Here is a 21,148-nt window from a genome sequence, read left to right as displayed (position 1 = left end):
ATAATACAGAATTTATCAGTGACTTTGAGCAGAATCTTTAATGTACATATAAAACTAGAACAGATACAGCGCAATAAACATTTAAAAAAATACAAAAATCATCAAATAAACTTACATATATTAGTTTGCAAGGTTGTGTTTGTCTTACCTGGAAGATGAAATGACATGTATTACTGTACTAGAAATCCTTCAGTACATTTTGAAATATCTCAATCAGCAGATGTGAATGGGAAGTTTCCTATGTGATTAGAGTTCTTTCCATCAGTTTCAGAGGGTATCAGGGTGCTTGTGAAAAATAGTTTGATTCATGCCTTTGGGGTGATGCCTGGTTCAGTAAGTACCAGAAAAATTGTTAGTTAACTAATTTTTTGTGTATTTAATATATACTTTTGAAAGTTTTGAGTGAGTAAACTAGAATACCATACAACAAAATGCATAAAAAATTGTAGTATATTTCTAAAGATTTTAATGAGAATCTCTAAACAACAACTAAAAACTTCTAAGGAATAGTTATTTGTCATAATTTTGTTGGAATGCTGAGTCCAGAGAAAAACAAGAATATCAAAGGCTAGGAAAACATTGTCTTTAAGGAAAGCTTTTAAAAACAGGACTTATGAGACTAAAAAAGAGAAAGCTAAGGAGGGATGTGGCACCTCTCTTCAGTCACATAAACTCTTTCTTAGAGAAAAATAATCAACTGTTCTCTGTGTGAGACCTCAGAGTAGGACTTTGGTTGCAATACAGGTTAAGGTGGGAGCTAAATAGAATTTTCTGTCTGCAGGGAAAGACATTTAAAGCTTGGGGCATTGCAGTGATGGTGGTATCACCATGTGAGGAAGAAATTACGATATAGGACCCAGGGAAGAGTAGAGAAGTCAATGTGCCTTCCCATTCTATAAAGCAATTTGTGTTTTTTCAGTAATCTGAACAGCCTTCCTTGTGAACACCTTTTTTAAATCTAATTATGTATCTTACTTCTGGGAGCTTTTGGAAGCTCCAGTAATTCAGCAGAAGACTCTTTCCTTCTTCTGCAGCTTTCCTGGCCATCCTATTTGAGCTCATCTGCTCATCAGAATTTCTGTTTTCATTAGATTTGATAACTAAAAAACACTATGGAAGTGGAAAAAAGGAGTTTGACCTCCTGTGCAGATGATTTCAAAATTATTAGTTTTAGCTTGTGGAGAATGCCATGACTGGTATACAATATTTGCAAGTAATCTTCTCCCAAATGCAAAAGTTGTAAAAATAAATAGGTTTTATGAGTCCTTAAATCTGTATTATGGAAATGCTAAGTAGTCATCTATTGTCAGCCTGACAGAGTGCCTTCGTGGTTATGTAAGCAAAGTTCCTAAAATATAAAATGAAAATCTAACTGAGGGGAATTTTAAGTAATTTGATGTGATATTGTACTGCAAGCCACTGGAGAGAATAAAGGTGGAAGCAAAGGGCTGGAAAAGGTTACGTGTAATGATGAGAGAAGCTGGAGGATTCTAGGTAAATCAAAGCTCCTTTGGGAGGAGGAAATAATAGTAGTCAATGCAAAAAAATAATGCAAACATTTGTCTACATTTTGAAGCTTTTGTCTCTAGCATACAGTCTCACCCTAGCAGTATTCTGCTGTAAAATAAATTTCTTTGCATGAAATCAGATTATCATTATTGTGAAAAACATTAACATAAATTTGAGGCCAGCATGTGTATAAATCCTAGAATTATTTTGAGTTATAAAGTGAAGTTCAGCAAAAAGAATTAGATTATCATTATTGATTTTTTTTTTTTTTAACCATAAACTTGAAGCCAACCAATAGATACTTTGTTGTAATGGTGTTTCATGTGGTACAAATTCATTAAAACAAATGACTTCTACAGAGATTTTGTAGGAGGTTGTAGACTTAGATGACATCAGCGTTATAGTTACATCTTGCAGGAAGTGGAACATAGAGGCAAATGAAATGTAAAACAAAACAAAAAAAAAACAACAACAAATATAGTGAAGAAAATACCCTAGTAAGTCAGTGTGTTACTATGTAGAATTCATTTACATATGGAAATAGATGCTGTAGTTGAAAGTACATAAGAAATACAGTGCTGGCTTAGCTGGCAGTAGATCAGTGTCGAGCACCATTGAATCCATTTGAGTCAAGAGAGGAAGAAAACAATATCCTCTGACAAAATATGTGTGCCAAAAGATCGATAGTTGTGTTAGGAGTGAAAGGTCAGAGAATTTTTAATGTAATTCTGCTGTTATTATTATTCAGTGCCTAGCAGAATTATGGAGAAGATTATTCTGTAAGTCACTGAAAAACACATGAAAGACAGTGCAGTCGTTGGTAAAAGCCGACAGTGAGCAGGAAGTCCTGTTTAACAAGCTTAATTTCCATTATGACAAAGTTACCCACCTACTTGACCAAGGAAACCCAGTAGGTGTGGTCTTTTTGAATTTCAGCAAAGCTTTCAATACTGTCTCTCATCATACTGTTTTGGAGAAATTGTTCAGAATACAGCCAGCTACAGTGAACTGTTATCTGATGGATGGGTGTGAAGGGGTTATAATAAATAGAGTTACGTTTAAATGGGGTCACCAGTCACTAGGGGGTTCCCCAGGTCTCAATTTTTGGGGCAATTCTCAATGTTTTTTAAAATGGACACAGGAATCAAATGTATACTAAGGAAGTTTGCAGAAGTCACTGAATTAGAAGGAGCTCTTGAATCCTTTGAGAGTAGACAGGCCTTGCAGAGAGATCTTAACAAATTAGAGGGCTGGGCAATGATCAACCACATGAATTTTAACAAGTGCCAGATTCTGCATGTGGGATGAAGTAATTCTTGTTCTGTGTACAGACTGGGAGGTGAGAGACTGGAGTGCAGTCCTATGGAAAGGGATCCATGATTTTTTTTTTTTTATTGATGGCAAGCTGGATCTGAGTCAGCAATGTGCCCTGGCAGCCAAAAGGTACTTGGATGCATGAGGGCCAGCACTGCCAGCCAGAGAGAGAAGGGGTTTTCCTGCCCAGCTCTCTGCTGTGTGATTTCACCTTGAGCAACATATGCAGCAATGAATGCCACTGTGTAAGGACATACAGCTATGAGAGGTCATCCAAAGGAAGGCTACAAAGATGGGGAGGGGTGTACAGGATAAGATGTATGAGAGTGGCTGAGGCCCGTCGGTGTGCTCAGTGCAGAGCAGAGGAGCTGAGGGGAGGCCTGATGGCGGCTGCAGCTCCTCACAGGGAGCGCAGGGGCAGCGCTGAGCTCTGCTCTGTGTGACAGCGACAGGGCCCGAGGGAACGGCATGGAGCTGCGTCAGGGGAGGGCGGCTGGGGGTCAGGGAAAGGGGCTGCACTACAGGGCGGTGGGCGGGGAACGGGATGCACGGGGCTGTGGGCACGGCCACCAGTGCTGGAGTTCAGGGAGTGTTTGGACAGCGCTCTCAGACATGGAGTCTGATTTGAGGTTGTTGTGTGTATTGCCAGGAGCTGCATTCTGTGATCCTTGTGGGACCCTTACAACTTGGGTTATTCTACGATTCCTTGATTTAAAAAATGAGAGTAGTGTACCTGCATTATAGGCTTGATATCAGAAAAATAACTTTGAATAAGTACTGACGTATGTATTGCATCCCAAGATGAAGTGACCTGACCATAAATTCAGAGTTCTGATGAAAGATACAACTTCAGAGAGCACTGGAAACATTCGTATCTCTTTTAAGCTCAATTTATTAAATTACTGAGTTCCTAAACTAGTGCAATTTTGAAGAAATTCTAAATTTCATATATCCTTTGAAAACAGATGCTGTTTGGCTTTTTAGTAACACCATGTATGCTAATACAGTTTTCATCTTTTTGTGGTCTTTCCTGTTTTTCTGGGAGTGTCATTTTACTGTTAAATAACAAAAGTGATTGGCTATTGTGTATTTCTCCATTTCATTTGTCTCATTTGACATAGGAATAGGATAGGAGAAAATGTGATATGTAGAAACTGTTGTACATCCTGGTTAGTTTCTTGTCATCAGTCCTACTTTGGATCTATCAAATTAGAAGAAAGCATAATCCAGTTATCTTACTGAATATGAGACAAGTTTCTTCCTGACTGTCATACATAATTAATCTACTCCAGAGCTCTTCATTTAATTTCTTTCTTATGACTGTCATTTCTACTTTATTAGTAATTTTGTATAATAAGAACCATTGTTACATGAGTTATTTGACCAAACTACTTTTGGAAGTCTCTCCAGTGGTGTGTCAGAGTAAATAGTGGAATATAAGTATGAAAGTAATTCCATTTTTTTAGTGTGAAATTACAAAATGGGAAACTTTTTTTTTTTCCAGAGAATAAAAAATAAAATACTGCTGTCATTGATAATCATAATAAGGATAAAAAAACAGTGAACTTTTTAAAATATACAATGTTTTAGAAATTTTGAGTATGGTATTGGAAACCATCATCTCTACAACTCTTACTGTTACTTCTGCCTTTAATATTGGTATTTAGTATAGGGAGTAAAGGGAAGAGCAGTTAAATTCAGTTGCTGCAAAAGCTCCCTGTCTTTATCAAAGGACAAACTTACTCATTTCATGACAGTCTGTCTATCAGTTCAAGATCATACCCTCATCTCATGATTTCTTTTACTCAGGTACTAAAAAACTTGTTAACCAGGATTCTTGCAAATGATTCGTATTGAAAATGAAAACTTTGGGTATCATCACTTTCAAAAGAAATTTGAGAGAGGCAATCCAAATTGTGTACTTTTTCATTAAAGCTTTTAAGAGGTTAGAATAAAAACATCTTTTTAATCTAGAAGGGAAGAAACAGGTGATTTGGAGTGGCCTTAATATGTCCTATGTCCCCTGCCCTCTTTTTTTTTTTTTTTTTAAGATGGTGACAGATTTGTAATAGTTATCTCTATAAAAGGATGTGTTACCTCCGTTTATGCTCTGAAGGGAGGGAAAGCAAAGATGTCTCTTCACAGGAAGATGTGGAATAGTCCTTCAAGAATACATCATTTGACATTACAATACAGCACATTAGTGTGTTAACATGTAAAATGTTGGATTTTTCATATTCTGTCCCAAGGTCCTTTAAAAGGACCTTTTCTTTATATATAAAAAAAAAAAAAGCCAAGAGAACCTTTCCAAAGAGAATAAAAGGAGGAAACAGCTCTCCTTTCTGATGATAGAACTGAGATACTGTTCAAACCATATAGGATTATCTAGATTTTTCAAACCATTCTTAAGTCTGTATACTATTTATACTGAAATCCCCCAATCCTATTACCAGCTGTGGTAAAACTGAGCATTATGTCAACAGCTGATTTTTACAGTAACTTTTTTCACCAGAAGCTGTTCAAAACTAAAGTTGTAGTGTAGCTGAATGGCTCATTGACAGTGATAACGTCCAAGTGAAATGAAATGAAGATATATGGAGATCTGTGGGCTTATCTGTGTTTCTGTTATTCTTCTGAAAATTCATCATTTGTATGTAACCTTAAATATGTAAGTAGGGATGCTTGGATCTGAAGAAAAAGACTCTTGGTGTGCCCTCAGTTCTCTCAGTAAATAGTCCATGCTAAAAAGAAAAAAATCTGAAAACTGTATTCTTGCTTAGGAAAATTTCATGTATAATGACAGCTGTCACTGAGGTTAAGGAGTTGGTATGTAATCCAGAGGATACCTGTAAAGGTAGACTAAACCCTTTCAAAAACAGTTAATTGGAAATATCCCTGCTCTTCCAAATATTTATATATTTATTATATATATATATATATAATATAAATAATATATATATATATAAATATATATACACATAATGTTTATGTGGATTTTTACACATATATTTCTATATATACATTATGTGTATATATATATATTTGTATATAAATATATATATTTTTTTTCAAAGTCAAAGAGAAGCAGTCCCAGTGCTCAAGAAACCAAGGACTTTCACTTTCTTTCCTCTGAGTGCTGTTAATATGACTGAGCCATCCTCATAGTTCACTGAAGAGTTGGATCTTCCCCTCACGCTGCTGTGGTCACGTGTCTTTCCTGTCACCTTGTCATTCTGGTGCTGTCTTCACCATTCCACAGGAAACCGTATCAGTTAATAAGCAGAACAAAACAAATCTGGCTTGCTGAGCTGAGCTGGCTTTCTTTGCAGGTAGGTGAACTGCAAACAAAATGTAAGCAGGGATTTAATGGAGAAGTGACATCTGTGCCTTTGGTGGCAGTGCGTTCCACTTGTCTCATCTTACCGTATCACTATTAAAACTGAGGACAGAAGGGAGGTAACAATGCAACTGTATCCCTTTTTGGATTAATGTTATTTGCAAACCTGCTTGCAAAATCAAACTCGGAATGTAGTTCAGCTCTGTCTTTTTGTCATGAAGTCTTTGAGATTTCTTTGCAATAGGCTTCTGTTTATCCCTGTTTTTGCTAAGTGTTGTTATTACTGAGGTCTGGCCTCATTTAAGAATGTAGTAAAATTTTTGTTTTTCTATACCTTGGTACTGACTAATAAAAATGTTAGGAGAAAAATGTAGATAGCAATGGTGCAGAAAAGCAGAAGAAAAATTCATTCTTCTTATAAAGGCAATGTAAGTTGGTTTTGGATTGCTCTGTTCTCATTGTCAGTAGCATCCAGGGAAAGAAAATATTTCCTGTACAACTCTTAAGTTCTTTCAAAATATGAAAATGACAAGACCTGCTTCTCAAAGATCAGTTAAGACAAATTACATACTCTTAAATAGGATTTACAGAATCAGCCATCCCAAGGAAGCTGTTTCTTAAACTGAAGATAAGGTTTCTTCAGTTCACTTAGACTGAGCTATCTTTCAGGAGTTATTTATTGGCTCTTACTCAGAATGTCTAAATGTCATAGAAAAAAAAATCTAATACAAAGTTTTACTTTATAAAGATTCCTTCAGACGTTACCTTCTTGCACTGATATTTCCAGTAGAGGGAGCTTTACTATTACATTTAGTAGGTAAATGACTTTGACAAAGTATTTTGCATTTCCAATCTAAAATAGCATGAATCCATATTCTTTTTTTATGCAATAAATTCATTATCTTTGATTGGAACAATTCTGAGAGAGGCAGAAATGGCAATCTTATTTCTAGAAGGAAAACTTCTGTATTTACTCTTATGGTATTAAGTCAAGACTCCTTTGAAATTGAAGTTCAGTGTAAATTAATAAGTGTGTTACTGTGGTAGTAATATCAAATCTGTCCCATTCTCTTCTTTCTCTTTCCCTGACAGTAGTGAAAGGTGAGTCTGGGGGAACGGTAACATAGTTTGTTTTTAATATTTTTCCAGTCTGTGGCTGTTCCAAGAGAAACAACAAAAAAGTGACACTGAATAAATTACTTCTGTGGCATTGAATTTAATTGGCTATTAAAGGAATTGTACAATGATTTGGGTTCAAAGGGACCTTTAAGATCATCTAGTTCCACCCCCCTGCCATAGGCGGGGACACTTCCCACCAGACCAGGTTGCTCAAAGCCTCATCCTGCCTGGCCTTGAATGCCTCCGGGATGGAGGCATCCACAACCTCCCTGGGCAACCTGTTCCAGTGTCTCACCTCCCTCACAGTTAAGAATTTCTTCCTAATACGTAGTCTAAATCTACCTTCTTCCACTTCTAAGCTATTTCCCCTCATCCTGTTGCTACATGCCCTTATAAAAGTCCATCCCCGGCTTTCCTGTAGGCCCCCTTCAGGTACTAGAAGGCTGTTATAAGGTCCCCAGGAGCCTTCTCCAGACTGAAGAGCCTCAGCTCTGTCAGCCTGTCTTTGTAGAGGAGATGCTCCAGTCCTCTGATCGTTTTCATGGCCCTCCTCTGGACCTGTTCCAACAATCCTATGTCCTTCTTCAGTTGGGGGCCCTAGTACTGGATACAGTACTCCAGGTGGTGTCTCATGAGAGCAAGGTACAGGGCAGAATCACTTCCCCTGCTGGTTGCCCTTTTTTTGATGTAACCCAGGACATGTTTGGCCTTCCAGGCAGCAAGTGCACCTTGCTGGCTGATGTTGAGTCTTTCAACAACCAATACGCACAAATTCTTCTCCTCCTCATGGCTACTCTCATGCCATTCTCCACCCAACCTCTATCTGAGCTTGGATTACCCCAGTCCAGGTGCAGGAACTTCATGAGGTGTTGAACTTCATGAGGTTGGCATGGGCCCACCTCTCAAGCCTGTCCAGAGCCCTCTGGATGGCATTCCTTCCCTCTAGCATGTCAACTACACTGCTCATCTTGGTGTCATCTAAAAACTTGCTGAGGGTGCACTCCATCCCACTGTCCATGTCACCTACAAAGATGTTAAATAACACCGGTCCCAGCACTGATCAGTAAGGAAGTCCACTTGTCACTGGTCTCCACTTGGACACTGAGCCATTGACTGCAACTTTTAGCTTTCCTAATCTGATCTCTGGCTATTCAGACTACTTCTTTGTAGTCCTCCCAGGTAACTTGTTTTTGCTTCCACTTCCCATAGACTTTAGACCAAAGTAAGTCCATGATCTCCTTGGTGATCTGCAGAGGCTTCCTGGCATTCTTGCCCGCTTTCCTCTTTCTCAAGATGCACTAGTTCTGGACTTGGAGGAGATGGTCCTTGAAAGTTGACTGGCTTTCCTAGGCCCCTTTTCCCTCTAGGGCTTTATCCCCTGTCACCCTGCCATGCAGTTCCCTGAAGAGTTCAAAGTCTGCCCTTCTGAAGTCCAGAGTAGCAAGCTTCCTGCATACCCTCTTTGACCCCCTAAGGATCTTGAACTCCACCATTTTGTAATCACTGCAGCCAAGGTTGCCCATGAATTTATTGTTCATTAGCTTCTCCTTGTTGGTGAGGACAAGGTCCAGCATAGCAGGACCAATTACCTTGTTTCCTTGGCACAAAGAAGTACTTAAAAGAGAAAGATTCTCCTTCAAATTGTTGTTCAACGCATTCAGCTTTGAATGATCATTCCTGTTTTGAAGATACTGAGATTCTTGACCCGATGACTGCTCTACAGTATGTTCATGGCAACAATATATATATATATATTTCTCCCAGGTTTCAGTTTTTTGGTTTTTGTTTTGCTTGAGGTAGAACAGTTTTGTCCTTCCCCATCTTTCATAGATTTACATGAAATTTTTGCAAGTTTTAATCAGTACTTTTCTAACTTTTCCTCTGTTGACTAATTGCAAGGGGGGAGTAAAATTCCAAGAAAATTTATTTTTCCGAAAATAGTTGGTGTTTGAATTTTTCTTTTCAGTAATGACCTCATCAAGTTTTCTAAGTTTTGCAGTCTTCCTCTGTTGTGATGGACTGCCAAGGATGGACGCATCAAGAATCTTTAGTGTCTTGTAGACCACATTCTTTTTCCTGACAAATCAATCTATTGAATGGAAAAAAAATGTGGAAAGTTTATTATTCTGCAACAAGATAACACAATTATAGTGTTCTCTGTGTTTAATGCAGGGTTGATTTGATAGAGACAGACATTACTGAACCCTGTTCAGTTACTGTTCGGGGATCTTCCACACCAATTAGTTGTAGTTTAAAGGGCACTATTAAATTTGGAGTCATACGGTATACATGTAGGTAACCAGAAATTAAGATGAGGCTTGAAAATGCGTATATATGTAAACACTGTAGTCTTGACTTAATTGTGGTTCATAAAAGCCCAATAACATTTTGTGCTAGCTAATATATTGTGTATGTGAAATCTGTAGTTTATTTTACAGTTATGTTAGAAATATTACATATTGAACCATCCACAATTCTTTTCTGTGTATATTTTGGGTCTTCATTTCTTGTTTTTTGTTTGTTTTGTTTTGTTTTTAGTTTGTTTAGTTAATTGATAAGTTCATTTTTTGCTCATTTTTAAATTGATGAAATGGTGCTTTTTGATGCTGATGTCTTTTGGCTTCCATTTAGTTAATAAAAGTGGGTTATTATGTAGATAGTGGCATATCTGTGGCTAACTTTGCCTGTACATTTTCAGAAACAGGTGTGTATACATTTGGACTTGGACAGTATGGGCAGCTGGGACATGGCACTTTACTTTTTAAAACTTCCGTACCAAAGTCTGTGAAACACTTGAGGAAATGTAAAATACATAACGTTACATGTGGGGAGAGTCACACTGCTGTAATAGCAGGTATGTAAATGAAAAAATTCTGAAATGCGTGCTTAGTTTCTCTAAACTGTTGAAGTATTTTTGAAGTATGCATTATAAAATGTATATTTGAAGTATATGCTATAAAACAAGGAGTAGAAGAAGGCATATGCGAAGTTATTAGTTGTAAAGGTTAACTAAGATAATGACAAAGCCAGAATCAGTTTAAGGGATTGCTGCATAGTTCTGTATATGATATCTCCTGGGGAACTGTGTCCTCATAATCACATCTTGTTAACAAGTAGTCTTGTTTAGAAGCTTTTGTTTTGCTGCACAGTTTCAGTGTTACTGTTTCTTTCTTATTTTTTTCTTTTCATAATTGTCTAGACTAACTCTAATCTTAGACAGTCCTTTGTCTGAAAGTATGCATATTTTTAGAGTATATCCATCTGTTGGGAATCTAAAAATAATTGTTCAGTTTTTTTCTTCTGGGAGAGAAACATTCCTTACTTTCTTGGCCTGTTACTTTGTAATGTTTTTATGTTTTTGTCCTATTGAATCTCTGTTTTTAATAACATCCTTTTTTCCACATACAGAAAATGGCCTCATGTTTACTTTTGGAGATGGGCGACATGGAAAGTTAGGCCTTGGAGAAGAGAATTTTGCAAATCAGTTTGATCCTGCTCTGTGTTCTAATTTTTTGAGTTTCACGGTCCTTCTGGTAAAACTTTTTACATGCTTCACAAACATCAAAATGTTTGTATTCTTACAGAATATTATTAACAAGAGCTGAAATCTCATTATAAAATGTTTTTTCCTACAACTTTGAACCACTATTTAACCTAGAGAAGTGAAGGCTTGGAGGTAATTTTATCAATGCCTAAAAATACCTGACAGGAAGGTGCATAAGAAGAAGTAACCAGACCATTAGGTGGTGCCCAGTTGCATAACAAGGGCACAAGGAGGCTCTATCTGACCATCCAGAAACACTTCTGTGCTGTGTGATTAACAGAGCACTGGCACAGGTTGCTCAGAGATGTTGTAGAGTCTCTTTCTTGGAGATTTTCAAAAGCTGCCTGGATGTGGTCCTGGACAATAATTTGCTCTGGATGTCACTGTAGTTATCTGTTGCTTGCATTTGACTTGCAGCAAAATAATTTGCTACAATTGTTTGAAAATCAGTGGAAATAGCTTTGCTTTCTTCTGTTTCATAGAATCGCTCAGGTTGGAAAAGACCTTAAAGATCATCAAGTCCAACCACAACCTGACCATACTGCCCTAACTCTAACAACCCTCTGCTAAATGGTGTCCCTGAGCACCACATCCAAACGGTTTTTAAACACAGCCAGGATGGTGACTCAGCCACCTCTCTGGCATGCCTATTCCAGTGCTTAAACGCCCTTTCTGTAAATAAGTTTTTCCTGATATCCAACCTAAACTTAGCCTGTAGCAACTTGAGGTATTTTCCCTTGTCCTGTCACCAGTGAGAAGAGACCAACCCCGCTCTCGCTGTAAGCACCTTTCAGATATTGGGAGAGAAAAATAAGGTCTCCCCTCAGCCTCCTCTTCCCCAGTCTAAACAGCCCCAGTTCCTTCAGTCTGTTCTCATAGGGCACAAGCCATTGCCCTTCACAAGCGTTGTTGCCCTTCTTCGGACCTGCTCCAGCACCTTAATGTCCTTTCTGTACTGAGGTGCCCAAAACTGAACACAGTACTTGAGGTGAGGCCTCACCAATGCTGAGTACAGAGGTAAGATGACTTTCCTAGTACTGCTCGCCAGGATGCCATCGGCCTTCTTGGCCTCCTGGGCACACTGCTGGCTCACATTCAGCCAGTTGTCCATCAGTACCCCAAGGTCCCTTTCCATCAGGCAGCTTTCCAGCCACTCCTCCCCAAGCCTATAGGGTTACCTGGGGTTGTTGTGGCCAAAATGCAGGGCCTGACACTTGGCCCTATTGAAACTCATACAGTTAACCTTGGCCCATTGATCCAGCAATCCAGTTTCTATGGTTTCCTAGCCTTATCATATGTTTTGTTGAATGCAAATAGATTTAATGTAACTAAGGAGAAATAAACATAGATTATTAATCATTAGGAATAGTAATTATGTACTCTTATTTAAAGTCAGTAGAAACTAGATTTGAAGTAACTTCACATCTCTTATTTTTTATTCTGTTTTCTTGTAATCTACATCACTGGTGATGATGGTAAGAAAGTAAGATCCTTGCGTTGATACTTGCAAACGAAGTAACTGAATTTTGTTTTGTGCTCTAGGTTGCTTGTGGTGGTTGTCACATGCTGGTTTTTGCTACTCCAAGACCAAAAGAATCTGAAGAAATACTCTTAGAAGACTTATATGAGAGCCGTCTGATTTCTACTGTCTCTAAAATGAGCGGAGATTCACTAGTAACAAACACGTTACAATTAACATCAGCGCGAATACGACGTCGAGAGAGGGTAAATTCAGAGCTGTTGAGAGTTGCCGTACTTTTTATGGGAAACGCTTTTTAAACTGAAGTGATAGCAAACACCTACATAAATATGTCTCATTAAAATAAGAGTATAATGTTAATTTGCAGAAAGAATGAGTATTCACCCTCTTCCCAAAATTGAAGGGAGTAAAAGAATAGGTATTTGCCAGATTTTGGTTGTTTATGTGTATGAGAAAGGCTTACATTTATTCTAAAATACCATCTATTGCTTTGCATTTTTCAAAATATCTTAGAAATGTAAAAAGTAAATAAATAGGAAAAAATAAGAACCTCTGAAGCCTTGAATTGCTTGAGCAAGTTTCTAGTTTAGTAGTAGTTCTGTAGTTTTGTAAATGTAAACTATAACTTTTTCTTCTTTGTCTATATTTTAAGACTGCTTAAAATTATTCTGTAAAATCCATTTGAAATATCCCTTCATATACCTCTCCAGTTTTTAGGACTATAAATAATCAAAATGTTCAAGAAATCAGTATATATTTGTTTATACAAAGGTACAGTGTTGTATCATTAACCAAAGGAAAGCACTGCTGTCAAGTATGGGAGGTTACTTATGTTTATTTTTTCAACTCTTACCCTCAGAATTTTCTCAATGTGTTTTTTAATCTTCTAAAGGAACGGTCTCCAGAACAGATTATTCAGATGGCACGAACTCTGCCTCCACTGGGAGAATGCTTCTTAAAATCTTCACTGCATGTGACTAGTAACACCAGTCCAATATGTTTTTCTACAATAAATATTCCTGAATCTGAGCCTGTGAAAGAGAGACGTCATGAAGAAGGTGATTTGTCTCCAGGTTTTGCTGTTATTTTCTGAGAGCTGTGTAGTTTGGCTTTGCTTAAGCATAAATGAATGCTCAGTTTGAACACAAAAGAAGGTTCTGGCTCAGCCTTAACTCATAGGCATGTATCAGAATGAGAACATAGAAGTTGAGAAGCACATAAAAGAAATGGCTTAAACTTGGATCATGTTTGGAAAGCATGCTTAAAGATTTATAAGTTTAATTGAAAGAAAAAACAATGGCTAAATTATACTTACGTTTCCTCAGTCCTGTAGAAATACGACTGCATAAAATACTGTGAAATCAATAGCCACTTTCTCTGCTTTCATTAAGAAAAAGAATTACAGAGGAAAAAGTGATGGGGAAACTAAATCTTAAAGACCCAGGAATGCCTAATAGAGACCTTGAGTAAGAAAAGAGGTCTACTAATTCCTATAAGAGCTTTCTTCTTCCTTTGGAAATGCAAAAGTACTTGTTTGCTCTCTGATATCGAAGATAATCAGGATTCAGAGTATCCAATCACATGACAAAATCTGGACAACAGTGATACTGGGCTGGACTTGTGCACAGGTTCTCTAGTACTGTTCTGTACTTACCTGAGTTCCATACCATGTGTGATTTCCTGGAAGGAGGAATGCTGAAGACTGCAGTATGCAGTGTTTCCATGTGAAAGTTAGTTCAGATTCATTGGACAGCCAAATTCAACTTGAAAGTTATTAATTCAGTCGGAATTAAGGTGATTGTTTGTAGAGTTGCTAGTATGTCCATGTTGGTTCCAGGCTAAACGTGGTGAAAATTGAATTGTCTTCAGAGTGCTCTGAGATCTGAAACCTCTGGGTTTGTATCATATGAAACCTAGTGAACTTGACATGAATCTGAAAATGCTGTAGGCACATTTTTATGTTGCTGCATTGGAGTTACTAAATTTGGTATCTCTATCCATTACACAGGTAATATGCAATGTAGAGAATATGACTGCAGATAATTTAGTCTAATTGTTCCACTAGAATTAAAGAGATCATTTAGAAAAAAAGGCAGAAAAAGCTTTGTCCCATGTAATGTTTGTGCTTCAAAAGCCTGCATAAAATTATCAGTACACTGACACTAGGTTTTTGAGCTACACCTAATTTTAATACTGATAAAAATTAGGTGAAGTGTTTTTGCTGTGTTTTAGACTGGGAGAAATAGTAATCTCCAAACTTCAGCCTGATGTCAGTAAAACAGGGATAATATAATCTCTTATACAAGAGTGGGATGTGCTGCTTGGTATGTATCATTTACTTAAATGCTAATTGTTTGCATTTACCTTAAAGAAAAGAAGCATCAAAAAGATGAACCTGCTGAAAGCTCTCCAGAAGATTCAGATGCTGAAAATAACGACAGAAACCTTGGAGATACAGCTGACATCCTAAATATGGTAAAATATTCTGCTAAGTAATCTACGGCTTAGTTGATCTTGCGCATGGGGAGAGCAAAGCAGCTAAGTCATGTTTCAGGTTCTAGTAAAGAATGTTTATCTAGCCTTAAACTTCATATTTGACATCAAATGTATTGACATAGTTTATAAATGAATAAATGAATGTGTTTCTTGACACTGATGGAGATACAGAGAAACCTTTCAAAATGTTATCCTCCATCTTTTCAGTTGAAATAATGTGAAGTTTTAAGTTACTATATGATAACAGTAGCATATATTATTTAATTATCAATTTGATAGGTATTATGTGTCTTGAAAAATATTTTTATGTTCTCCAATGAGAAAGTATTTTCAGAATGTTGAAATGATGTTGTTATGCAACCTTTTGTAGTTTATATTCATTCTTTAACAGAGATTTCACTCTTCGCAGACACATATGATGAGATTGAACTCCAGTGACCAGTCCTTAAAATTATCACCAATTCAAAAACAAAAGGTATCGTAACTAATTACGTATACATACGCTTATACTGATGCTTAAAAGATCTGTAATTCTTGTATGACCTGTGAACTTCTTTGTTATCCTTTGAGTTTTAACAAACACTAGGCAAATTTTATAGGCCCCTCTTGCTGATGTTTGAGTTTTCCATGATGTAAAATTCTAAGAGGCTAACTGAAGTGAGAGCGGATTTGTGCAGATACATACAGCTTGTAGTGCCAGCATTATCTGATATGACAGAGTATAATAATCTGCCAGTCTAAGAAAACTATTATGATCTTGTCATTCACTTTATAATTTCTGGTAGTAACCTATATGTTTGTTGTTTTAATAACAGAACTATTTTAATTGATGTTTGGGACAAAGTATAAGTAAAGATTTTATTTACAGAAAATCAGCAGAGTATATTTAAAGGAGCAATAATGCTAGTCTTTGTTATAAAATTAGAATACTTTTGAATTACTGTCCTGTTTCACTTTTAAAATGATACCAATCTTCCAGCATTTTGGTATATTTCATTACCCTTTCATTCTATATTAAAAAACAAACAAGCATTTTGAAGAATTTTCTAAGTAAATGCAAGTTTTAAAGCAGAAAGTCAACAGATTCTTAAAATGTTTAGAAAAAGCATAACAGTGAGTGCATCAGAAGATATCCCAAGTAGAGGATGGTGTAATAGAACTTCAGCTTTTTCCTCTGTTCACACTGCCTCCTTCACACATTGCATGTACTCTAGCTATAATCACGGCTAGAGTTCTTACATTCACTTTGAATGCTTGCATAGTGAAAAAAGAGCACAGATTTGCCATCAAAAGCATGTTGCATTCTTCTAATATGTGTAATTCTAAATCCATTTCATTTATAATACTCCACCTTTTATGCTATCTTTTAGTTACATCACATAAACTGTTTCTTTTCTTGTTGTTTCTGTAGTATTTTCTTTTGCTGTCGCTTGTTCTTAATGCTTTCCTTCTTTCTTTTTAATTTTCTGCTTCTCATGTGGAATAGAAGAACAATAAAAATCTGAAACTGAAAAGAGATGGTAAAGGTGGGCTGAAAACTGTTGATTTTGATTTCATGCAGAAAGGATCAGAATTAGATTCTGGTTCCTTGCAAAAGCAGTCTTCACTTTCAAAGTTGCCAGAACAGAATGCAGATTTAGAGAACAGTAATGACTTTGTAGGGAAGTCCACAGCCAAAAAAAATACAAGGAAAAGTAAATCTCAGCATACACAAAGTGTTAGTACTTCAAAAAGTGGTGTTCAACACGTTAGCAGGGACAAATGCAAATTAGGTAAAAGGGAAAAAGAATATTCAGAAAATCCTGAAATTATCAGGGAGGGAATAACATATGGTTTTCCCAATGAAAAAACAAATGATTCAGATAAAAAGTTAAAAGTTGTTAGGTCTAAGCAATCCCTTAAAATTGATGTACTTCCATCTGCATCCAATAATCAGCCCCATAATGGTTCATTAATTGTAGAAGAATGCAATCTTGTTAAAAAGCAAGAAAGTCAAGAAGCAGTAGAAAGTAGAAACAAAATGAAGAATGCTGTTGAAAAATCTAATACATGTGAAAGAGGGAAACAAAGCATTGAAAAACAGAGGGAGTTTAAAAAAAAGGACCCATTATTTAAACAAATAGCTGTAACTACATCATCATCTTCAAGTGAAGAAAATAGTAATGATATTGCAAAATATGTTCTTGAAAGTAGGGAAAATGAAGGGTACTGCTATGAATACAGGGAGATCCAGAAGTCAGTGAAAACAGAAAATGTAAAAGATCTGGAATTACAAAAAGAAGGCAGTGAGATTGAAGGGATGCAAGCTACAAACAATGAAAAAGAGTATGTAGAAGCCACTGATACAGGAAGCCTGAATGAGGAAGAGACGTATTCTGAAGCTAAACTTGATGAAGACAGACAGTTAGGAACAAAAAATGATGAGGAATCCAATGAAGAGCAGGAGAGCGAAGACAATGAAGAAGATGAAAGTGAAAAAGAAAATGGCTGTCAACTGAATGAAACAGTTGACAGTGAAGTTGAACTAGGGGAGGAAGGTGAAGAGGCTGAGGTTGAAAAAGATACGGACAAAATCATTTCAGCAGAAAGTGATGAAGACGAAGAGGGAAAAGATGATGAAGAAAATGAACGAGATGAATCGCCAATTGAAAGAGATGGTGAAAATGGGGATGCAGAAGAGGTTGAAGTGAGTCATGAAAAACATGTCACAGCTCAAGGAGATGAAGAAGGCAGATTGATAGATGAAGCAGAAATACAGAGTGAAGAAGAAAAAGAGGATATTGAAGAAGAGGAGGAGCATGTAAAAGAGAAACAAACTGAACAGGAAGAGGAGGAACAGGATAAAAGTGAAGGAAGAGATGAGAGCGAAGAAGAAGATGAAAATATAGAGGAGGAGGAACAAAAAGGGGTTGAGACAGAACAGGAAGGAAAAGATGGAAAGGAAAGTGAAGAAGAAGAAGAAGAAGAAGAAGAAGAAGAAGAAGAAGAAGAAGAAAGGGAGACTGAAGGAGATGGTGGAGAGGAGTTAGAAGAAGCCTTGTCAGGGGGGGAAGAAGAAGAGAGATCCCAAGAAGAATGGGAGGAGGAAGATGGAAATAAGAGGGCTAAGGAGATGAGGGAGGATGGAGTAGAAGAGGAAGAAGAGGGGGAGGATGAACGAGAAGAGCAAAGAGAAGAAGAAGAGGAGGCAGAGGAAGGAGGAGAGATAGAAACTGAAGAGAAGGGAGAAGAAGATGAAAAGGAAGAGGAGGAGGGAGGAAATGAAGAAGAGGAAGGAGAAGAAGATGAAGAAGAAGAGGGAGAAGAGATGGAAGAAGAGGAAGTGGAACTAGAAGAGAATGAAGAAGGAGTAGAAGAAGAGGAAGAGGAAATTGAGGAGAAAGAGGGAGAGGGAGCTGAGGAAGAAGAGGGAGCTGAGGAGGTAGAAGGAGAGGAAGAGCAAGAAGAGGAAAAGGAAGAGGAAGAAGAGGAAAGAGAACAGGAAGAAGAGGAAGAAGGACGGGAAGAGGAGGAAGAAGTAGAGGAAGGGGAAGAAGGAGGAGATGAAGAGGATGAGGGTCAGGAGGAAGAAGAGGAGGATGGAAAGGGAGAAGAAGGAGAGGAAGAAGAAGAAAAAACAAAAGATGAAAGAAGAATTGTTAATAATAAGCTTCCACAAAAGAAAAGCAAAACCAGGAAACCAGGAAGGACAGAAAGTTCTGCTGTACCAAACAGCTCCAAACAAAAAATGAAGTCAAAACAGCGCATAGCAAATGGTTTGCATAATTCAGAACAGTTTTGGAACAATGTGCTGCCTCATTACTTAACACTGAAATAGTATAGACTAGTGGAGATTCATTTTGAGTCTACTCAGGAAAATCTGAAACTACAGCAAATTGATTTTTAAAGGTATCCAAAAGTTTGTTATACATATATTTTAAGTGCCTGTTGAAAAAAGAAGATGCGTGGATTTGAGAAGCTTTTATGAGATAAATCACATTCTTTGTTGATAAAATCATTTAAACAATCATCTTTATCGTATTTGACACAGATTTAAAAGAACTACTAAGGAGGCAGGATGTGTTTGCCTGCAATTATAACTTCATGCTAATAACATGAATTATACATTGTAACAGTTTAATCTTTGCATCTGAATCGGATTTCCTGAGGTAATACATGAATTTTAGTTGCAGCTTACTTGTTAATGTGCCTGGTTTGAAAAAGATGTCAGTAAATCATTAAGGATACGTAATCTAAAATTTTGGTATCACTCCATTTTCATTCCCCCTACTTTTCTTCTGTTCATATATAGGTAGGATGTTTGTTCAAATACTCAGCATAAGTTAGAGGACAAGTTGCCAAGTATAGATGGGATCAGTAGATGAGAGGAAAATGGAAATGTAAGCCTGGGCAAAAGGTGGCTTGGGCTCTTCCAAAGGCCTTAAAGGTTGACTTTATATTTTGGTGTCAGCACGTGATTATGTGCATAAAAGCTGAACATAAACCTCAGAATTTTGTCTACATTGCATTATAATGAGAATACATTCTCTTTAGTGATGATTTTTATTTGCTACTTTTTATGATTTGACATAATTAAGAATTTGAAAATATACACCTGTAAAACATTATTTACTTGTGTATACTCTGCAATACAGAAAAGACTCAATAGCTGCCTACAGAAGGCTAAAATATATTAGTCACCTAACTCTAAGGTTCTCAAGTAGGGAATTATATTTTGTTGCAGAGTGAATTACATATGAGATTTCAGGATCAAAGCTTAAGCTTCTCCTCATTAGAGGAGGTTTGTGTTTTCCCTTCCTTCCTGAAAGTCACATGTGACAAAAAGAAGGTGCTGCAACAAACCAGGGAAGTAAATGGAATAGTAGCAAAAGTGGCACAGAACTCTAAATTATTTTTTAAAAAGAGAAAGTATGCTAATACTTACAAACAAATCTTGAAAGATATTTTTGGTGCTGCATTATTGTTATTAGAGTCTGAACCAGCAAAAGAAGGGATATGAACTCTTGTCATTCAGCATTATTAGTTAAGTACTATGCTAATGGTTGGTCTGAGGAAATTTTGTAAACATCTTAATATTCACTAATTCACTGGAAGAATTGTTATTTAAACATTATTTAAAATGGATACTGGAGAAGGAAAACAAAAATGAGTAAATGCCACAATAAAAATGTTAACAGAATCAATGCTTATGTTGAGATTATGAAACATTTTTAATGTTGTAAGATATTAACATTAAACTATCTTTGGCACAATGTCTCCAGAATTTATTTTCTAAGAAGGCATTGGTAGATCAATGCTTTGCTAGTGCATTCTAGTTCAGTTCAATCCTTCCTGTCTGAATCACCCTTTCCATATACCATGTTTGAAGGTAAGATCAATTTCAGTTGCATGCTGTATGTAATAACTAAAATAAAAATAGTTAGTCCAGTGACTTTATTTTGTCCCTGTGAAATTAATTTCAACCTTTATAAATTTCTGGAATACATTGTCTTGATTGTCTTGATGTGGGTATGGATGGGTAAGTCTTGAGAAAAAAGGTAAGTATAATGATATTATGATAGAGGGGAATACTTTAACGGTTAAATGCACTCCCCAAGAAGACAGCTCACTCTTACAGTGGAGTCCTTAGTTCTTCTGTAGACATCCTGCTTTATCACTGAAGTACTGTGAAATCGTTTACGTCTAAAACTAAGTAGAGTTAAACTGTGTTGTTTTACCTTTCTTAAGAAAGATTAGGATGTTACTGTGACTAAACTTGGAGCAATAGTGGAAAGTATTTTTGTAGGTCTAAAATCGTGTTTCTTGGAATATAATAATCTACTGGTGATTCTGAAATTCAGCCTTGGAAGAAAGCTATGCTGTAAGAATAATGTGTTGTTATGAATAATATTTCCCGGGGGGGGGGTGGGGGGGGGGGCGGAAGTGTGGGCACTTTGATTTCAGATCTACACAGGAATGAATCATCCCATATTGTTTGGGTATAACTTTTAAAGTTTCTTGCTTAACAAATGCTAATAGTATAAAGCTTCCCAAGGTCTCCCAAGAGTCTTAAAGAAGCTAAGTGTGGACATCTCTTCTTTATTCTGTCTGGAAAAAACTCATTGACATTAAAATTAATTTTATATTGCTTTGCGCATCATTCCTGTGGTAAAGGAAAACTAGAGCATTTCTGCAGTTCTTCTGAGGGTTTTCCACAGAACTGTTACATAAATTGCTCACTATGCCAATGTTTCTGGGCTCTGGGGGAATTTGGAACTTCATCAGCGTTAACTAGAGTGGAATTTTGTTTAGTTTGACTCATACTGATTTATAAAGCTTGGTAGCTGTGGTTTTATGGAAATTCAGTATG

General features: G+C 36.8%; 1 protein-coding gene across 1 annotated transcript in view; it reads left to right on the top strand.

Annotated features, from left to right (window-relative positions):
* RPGR (retinitis pigmentosa GTPase regulator) overlaps nt 1–19,891 on the top strand; it is a 42,433-nt gene extending 22,542 nt beyond the window's left edge. The window contains 9 exon segments of the mRNA XM_042867548.1: nt 9,978–10,133; nt 10,688–10,812; nt 12,366–12,548; nt 13,196–13,361; nt 14,675–14,778; nt 15,209–15,274; nt 15,900–15,947; nt 16,286–17,744; nt 17,778–19,891. Of these exon segments, the coding sequence (XP_042723482.1) occupies nt 9,978–10,133; nt 10,688–10,812; nt 12,366–12,548; nt 13,196–13,361; nt 14,675–14,778; nt 15,209–15,274; nt 15,900–15,947; nt 16,286–17,744; nt 17,778–18,616 (3,146 nt within the window). The 3' untranslated portion in view covers nt 18,617–19,891.
* The last annotated feature ends 1,257 nt before the right edge of the window (nt 19,892–21,148 follow it).

The sequence above is a fragment of the Lagopus leucura genome, unplaced genomic scaffold (genome assembly GCF_019238085.1).
Source record: "Lagopus leucura isolate 7727_CA_CO unplaced genomic scaffold, USGS_WTPT01 Super-Scaffold_100001, whole genome shotgun sequence".
In the NCBI taxonomy this organism is placed as follows: domain Eukaryota; kingdom Metazoa; phylum Chordata; class Aves; order Galliformes; family Phasianidae; genus Lagopus; species Lagopus leucura.
The sequence above is the reverse complement of the archived record's forward strand: the minus strand, read 5'-3'. Positions and strand labels throughout refer to the sequence as shown.